The sequence below is a fragment of the Nerophis ophidion genome, linkage group LG29 (assembly GCF_033978795.1).
Source record: "Nerophis ophidion isolate RoL-2023_Sa linkage group LG29, RoL_Noph_v1.0, whole genome shotgun sequence".
Taxonomy (NCBI): Eukaryota; Metazoa; Chordata; class Actinopteri; order Syngnathiformes; family Syngnathidae; genus Nerophis; species Nerophis ophidion.
In genome coordinates this window covers 4946050-4953549 of record NC_084639.1, presented here as the reverse complement: position 1 = coordinate 4953549, position 7500 = coordinate 4946050, and the positions used below count along the sequence as shown (strand labels likewise).

At 38.3% G+C, this 7500-nt stretch overlaps 1 protein-coding gene across 1 annotated transcript in view; it reads left to right on the top strand.

Moving 5' to 3' along the window:
- tnmd (tenomodulin) overlaps positions 1-7500 on the top strand; it is a 231066-nt gene that overhangs the window by 141159 nt on the left and 82407 nt on the right. The window contains exon 4 of the mRNA XM_061892139.1: positions 4701-4808. Coding sequence (XP_061748123.1) covers positions 4701-4808 — 108 coding nt within the window. The remainder of the gene's footprint in view (positions 1-4700; positions 4809-7500) is intronic.

The window sequence follows — 7500 nt, the reverse complement described above, 5'->3', positions numbered from 1 at the left end:
CCAAGACAGCCCCACAGCATCCAGAGCCTTAAGGAACTCCGGGCGGATCTCGTCCACCCCCGGGGCCTTGTACCGCGGTTATTAATATTATCGTAGCATCCCCAGTTTATCAATACTGAAATAACGATTATTAATCAAAATGATACATTATGTTGGGTAAAACAATGCTTTCCAACAGGTCAACACAACTTACAGTAATTTTTGGATTGATTGAAACTTTAATTAGTAGATTGCACAGTACAGTACATATTCCGTACAATCGACCACTAAATGGTGACACCCCAATAAGTTGTTCAACTTGTTTAAGTCGGGGTCCACGTTAATCAATTGATGGTAAGACTCAAAATAACACCAGACTCGCAAATAGGACTCCCTGACTGGGCCTAAACACTACTGCCATTTATTATCTTGGCACTGCACCTGCCTGCAAATTCCACGACTGTTAATAACGCTGACAAAAGAGACGCAGAAGTGTAAGAAGACAAGATATACAAACTGGCCACCATGGTTACCATCTGTTGGCTCTATGTTACAATTATTAACACATGAACACAGAAAAGTAGTTCAAATTGGTACCGTATCTACTAGGACTTAGAACCTTTGAGCGTCCACACGATTCGATTCTTGGGGTTAACAATTTGATTCAGAACAGAGTCTCGATTCATAACGATTCTCGATTCCAAATCAATACTTTTTTTTTAATAACATTGGATGCCAGTTCTATTATTACCTACATCCATCCATAAAATAGAGAAACAGCTCTGATCAATTTCTATATTACTTAAAAGAAAAGTGGTTTTGTTTAATAAAATACTTCCCAAACATTTAATAAAGTCAAATACAAATAAAGAGAAATATATCACTCTTTTCTTTTCTAAAGTCAATCTGTAGGTCAGATAAGATCATCTACTTCAAAAATATGATTTTCCTGAGTGGCTGGACAGCACAGATTACATTTTTTTTTTTGGTAGTTTTTCTTTCTTAAAAAATTGGTTATTGTTTCCATCCATCCATCCATCATCTTCCGCTTATCCGAGGTCGGGTCGCGGGGGCAGCAGCCTAAGCAGGGAAGCCCAGACTTCCCTATCTCCAGCCACTTCGTCTAGCTCTTCCCGGGGGATCCCGAGGCGTTCCCAGGCCAGCCGGGAGACATAGTCTTTCCAACGTGTCCTGGGTCTTCCCCGTGGCCTCCTACCAGCTGGACGTGCTCTAAACACATCCCTAGGGAGGCGTTCGGGTGGCATCCTGACCAGATGCCTGTTTTTTTTAAAAATTTTTATCGATTTTGAATCGGTACAAATAAGAATCAGGATTAATCTGAAAATGTATCTTTTATTTTTTGCACACCTTCTGTATGCATAGGCTCAAAATGACTTAAAGGGAACTGCACTTTTTGGGTAATTTTGCATATCGTTCACAATCATTATCAAAGACATGATGGATGCTTTTTTTTTTTTAATGCATTCTAAATATCAATCATCCATCCATCCATCCATTTTCTACCGCTTATTCCCTTTCGGGGTCGCGGGGGGCGCTGGCACCTATCTCAGCTACAATCGGGCGGAAGGCGGGGTACACCCTGGACAAGTCGCCACCTCATCGCAGGGCCAACACAGATAGACAGACAACATTCACACTCACATTCACACACTAGGGCCAATTTAGTGTTGCCAATCAACCTATCCCCAGGTGCATGTCTTTGGAAGTGGGAGGAAGCCGGAGTACCCGGAGGGAACCCACGCATTCACGGGGAGAACATGCAAACTCCACACAGAAAGATCCCGAGCCTGGATTTGAACCCAGGACTGCAGGACCTTCGTATTGTGAGGCAGTCAATCAATGTTTACTTATATATCCCTAAATCACTAGTGTCTCAAAGGGCTGCACAAACCACAAAGAAATATTAAATGCGATCAAAAGTCATTATACAATGGAGCCAATGGAGGCCCCGCAATTTTGCCTACAAAGACCTTCAAACAACATCCAAACAAATCCATTAAGGTTTTATATAAATGATGTACCGGTAAGTATATACATATAGTAACAGGTACATTTATAATATTTAGTATTCACATATTTTGCTCATTCTAAGCGTACACGCTGCATCAATTTAATAGACGCATCTCAAACTTCACTTTGTTTTTATTCGTCACTCATTGCAGACGTCATGAAAGCCAACAAACATAATAAAACATCACTTACTGTACAAGGTTTGTTGTCATTAGGATGCCGACTTTCGGCTCCTAAATGCCTGTCAAACTGTACCAACTTGTCGGGATACCTACTCAGACTCCTTCGGTCCAGGTGAGATGCATGATTTATGATCTACAATAAACTTATAGGGAGCAGGGAAGCGAGGAAACAGCAGACCACACGATGTAAACATAAGTACACAAAGAAGTGATCACGGCGCCGCTATAAATAGTTTGTCTGTGTTAGCGCTCATAATAACAATATCACTAATCCTTGGTTGATATGGGAGTCACCAAATTCAAATGGAGTATCGTTGGCGCTTTTAAATGGTTAGTTATTTGGGTTTACTGGCGGAATAGAGGATCTCTTGTTGTCTCCGCTGTAAGTTAGAATGCAATAAAAAAAAAAAAATGCATCCATCGTCATGTCTTTTATAATGATTCTGAACGATGGGCAAAAAAAATAAAAAAGTGCAGTTCCCCTTTCTCCTCTTAACGGCCAAGCTGTTTGTTTACATGCTTTTTTAAATTTCTCTTTGGTATTTGGGTTAATTGGACCCTAATTAGAATAAAAACTAACTAAAACTTTTCCAAATTCCATTGTATGTTATACTCTTCTGACACCACTAGATGGCAGTATAAGTGTCCACATAAGCACGGATTGATTGATTGATTGAAACTTGTATTAGTAGATTGCACAGTTCAGTACATATTCCGTACAATTGACCACTAAATGGTAACACCCGAATAAGTTTTTCAACTTGTTTAAGTCGGGGTCCACGTTAATCAATTCATTGTCAGACATTAGACTCCAATTCAGTAGTGTACACAATTTTGGAAATAAGAGATAAAAGGTGCTGTCCACGCATGTGGCCAACTAATCCTTTAGAGCAGGGGTAGGGAACCTATGGCTCTCGAGCCAGATGTGGCTCTTTTGATGATTGCATCTAGCTCTCAGATAAATCTTAGCTGACATTGCTTAACACGATAAGTAATGAATAATTCCACTAGTGTTAAAAATAACGTTCAAAATATAAAACATTTTCATGCATTCTAATCCCTCCATCCGTTTTCTACCGCACCTGTTCAAGAAGTCGTCTTAAAGGTAAGAAGTATTTTATTTATTATTGGTTAGCTTCAGAATAACAATGCTATTAAAAAGAACAAGATACTTATTATAATCTAAAAATGTTGGCCTTTTTTAAAAATGCACACATTTAGTTGTATTCAGTGTTAAAAAAATATTATATGGCTCTCACGGATTTACATTTTAAAATATTTGGCTTTCATGGCTCTCTCAGCTAAAAAGGTTCCCGAACTTTGCTTTAGAGCAGGGGTGTCAAACTCCAATACAGAGCGGGCCAAAATTAAAAAATGAACAAAGCCGCGGGCCGATGTTGAACAAATTAACCCTTTAATAGGGACCCAAACAAGTTTTGCATTGAATATTGACCAAGTAAGGCTTATATAACTTTATAGTGACATGCAAAATCCAGTTTCAAATAATAATAATTAAAAAATATCAATGGCATATCAAATCAAATAAAAACACAAATTTAATGCCTTTTTTCGGTGCCGGGTTTGAGTTGGGGCGGGGTTTGGTGGTAGCGGGGGTGTATATTGTAGCGTCCTGGAAAAGTTAGTGATGCAAGTGGTTCTGGATATTTGTTCTGTTGTGTTTATGTTGTGTTACGGTGCGGATGTTCTCCCAAAATGTGTTTGTCATTCTTGTTTGCTGTGGGTTCACAGTGTGGCGCATATTTGTAACAGTGTTAACCTTGTTTATACGGCCACCCTCAGTGTGACCTGTATGGCTGTTGACCAAGTATGCCTTGCATACACTTGTGTGTGTGTATGAGCCGCATATGTTACGTGAGTGGGCCGGCACGCTGTTTTCATGGAAGAAAAGCGGACGTGGCGACAAGTAGAGAACGCCAATAGCAGTGCTTTTACGGCCCGCCTCCAATATTATTGTCCGGGTGGAAATCGGGAGAAATTCGGGAGGGGCACTGAACTTCGGGAGTCTCCCGGGAAAATTGGGAGGTTTGACGAGTATGAGTATTAGCGGTGAATGTGGTGTTACGGCGGCGGGCCAGCTCTAATGTTAATTTGATATTGCCTCAAGGGCCAAATGAAATTACACGGCGGGCCAAATTTGGCCCAAGGGCCAGAGTTTGACACCCATGCTTTCGAGCTAAAAAGTTCTTTTCTCTTCTTTCTAATAAAGGCTATCAGGATAGCACATTTTAGAGCTGGTATTAAAGTACTATACCATGATACAGTAAAGGAGTGCAATTTTTACCGCAGGTTATCACACCGTCAGAATCTCATTCCAACCCTTGTCAAAATAGACTACAAGAAGATAAATGAAGCATTATGTATTAACGTCAGCTCAAACGGGCACTTTTCGACACAACCGCCTGACAGGAAAGGAGCTTCCAACGCCGTTAATGAATGAAAGATACATCAGAATTTCTAATCTCTGCCTTTTTCCTTCTTTTCAAACAGGGACTCACTGGGATCCGCTTCGCCGAACATCAGAGGTGCTACATCAGGGGCCAAACCAGGAAGCTCCCGATTGCGCCAGAGGTGGAAGCCGACGACGGCGGCTTAGAGGTAGGTGGCGTAGCGCTCCGGAAGCAGCCATGCATATTAAACAGAGCGATAACCAGGGTGGAACCGTGTGGGCGCCGCACAAGTCCTCAACCTGTCCATCCCCATCCTGTCCCTCTTACTGGGCTTTGTGGCGCCTGCGGAACTGTCAGATGCCCACAAGCCCGCAGCCTCTTTGTGGCTCACATCAAATGCTGTTTGCTGTCAATCTTGAGCCAATATTAATTTTTAATCCCGTCCTCCAAAGGCTCCACTCGGATAGCCTAAAGGGGGAGTGTGCAGAGAAGTCTGACTGAAAGGGACGACTATAATACGCTTTTTTGGGGGGGCGTAAAAGAGGGTTTTCTTTTCTTAAAGTGTAGAAGGATTCATTTGACTTCTCCGAGTGTTATGTAGCTGTATGGTGAACTCCACCGCAAAAAAAAATAAAAAAAAATGGAGGAAATTCAATCAATCAAACTTCCCAACTTTTTTTTTTTTTTCTTCCCTGTGTCACACTGCAATTCACTGAGTGGGCTGTGTGTTCAAAGAGAAAATTCCTACTTTGCATGCGCTCATTTCCATTTTACCTTGTAGCAGAGAAGAAGAGGTTGGCAAATATATTCAGCAAAGACACTCCACACTCCATTCAAAACACAGAAGAGCAAATGTCGGGCCGAGCGAAACTTAAGTCTCAGTTTTAACTTGAAGAACTCGAGCGGCAACGACCCACATAAAAAAACACACACAAAAAAAATCTAAACAAGCTTTCATTTGCTTCTCATCGCCGCCATGTCAGATCCACGTTTAGAGATATTAATTGCCTGGCCAGCACCATATGTCCGCACCATTTCTGTCTTCTTTGTGAGCTTTTGAAGTGTAATTGGCTTAAACGGCAGCTCCAAAACGAATCATCTGTTGCCAAAAAAGTAAACGAGTTTAGGCAGCTTTTAGTGTGATGTGGAAATGTGGGTGGATTCTGGTCCCGGTTCAGTGGGAATCACATTTTAGATGGCAGTCCCAAACAGTGACTTACAGCATGTTGTGGTCATAATAAACAGTCTAGTGCCCAAAAAAAGTCGGGGTCTACTGCAGTATTAACCACATGCAAATTTAAACAAACGATATGTTTCCTTTCAGTTATGTGAGGTCTTTGTTGGGTGCCAGTCACAATGGTACGTGTAAACCTGGGGTGTTCAAATATTTTGACTTGGAACGGCATTGGGTTCAAAAGAAATTGGTCTCGGCCCTGAAGAGCAGGGTTTTAGGGATGAATTAGCTTCTGAGTGTATACACACACACACATATACATACATATGTAAATATATGTATACATATAATTACACAAATACATATGTAAATATAAGTATACATATACATACATACACATACATACATACACACACACACATATATACACACATACATATATCTATGTGTATATATTTATATGTGTGTATGTACTGTATATATATATATATATATATATATATATATATATATATATATATATATATATATATATATATGTATGTATGTGTGTGTGTGTGTGTATATATATATATACATACATACATATACACACACACACATATATATATACACATATATATACATATACATACATATACACACACATATTTATATACATATATATATACATATACATACATGCATATACACATATACATATATATATATACATCAGGGGTGTGGGAAAAAAATCGATTCGAATCGAATATGTTGTGCGATTCAGAATCGATTTTTTTTTTTTTTGGATCAATCCAACAAAACAATACACAGCAATACCATAACAATGCAATCCAATTCCAAAACCAAACCTGACCCAGCAACACTCAGAACTGCAATAAACAGAGCAATTGAGGAGACACAAACACGACAAAGAACAAACCAAAAGTAGTGAAACAAAAATTAATATTATCCACAACAGTATCAATAATAGTTATAATTTCAGCATAGCAGTGATTACAAATCCCTCATTGACATTATCATTAGACATTTATAAGAAAAAAAAAAAAAAGAACAATAGTGTCACAGTGGCTTACACTTGCATCGCATCTCATAAGCTTGACAACACACTGTGTCCAATGTTTACACAAAGATAAAATAAGTCATATTATTGTTTTGTTTGATTGTTAAAACAAATTTACATTATTGCAATAAATTGATAAAACATTGTCCTTTACAATTATAAAAGCTTTTTTTTTTTTTAAATCTACTACTCTGCTAGCATGTTAGCAGACTGGGGTAGATGCTCCTGAAATCCTATGTATTGAATGAATACAGAATCGTTTTGAATCGAAAAAATATCGTTTTTGAAACGAGAATCGCGTCGAATTGAAAAAAAAAAAAAAAATTGATATTTTATCGAATCGCGACCCCAAGGATCATTATTGAATCAAATCATGTGACGCCCAAAGGTTTGCAGCCCTATTATACATATATGTATATACATATGTATATATGTACATATATGTATATATATACATACCCATATAAATACATATATATACATATATATATATACATATATTCAGACATATTCATTCATATAAATACATATATATACATATACATACATATAAATATTTACACATGTATATATATATATATATATATACATATACACATATGTACATATACATATATACATATATAAATACACATATGTACATATACATATATATACAACTAT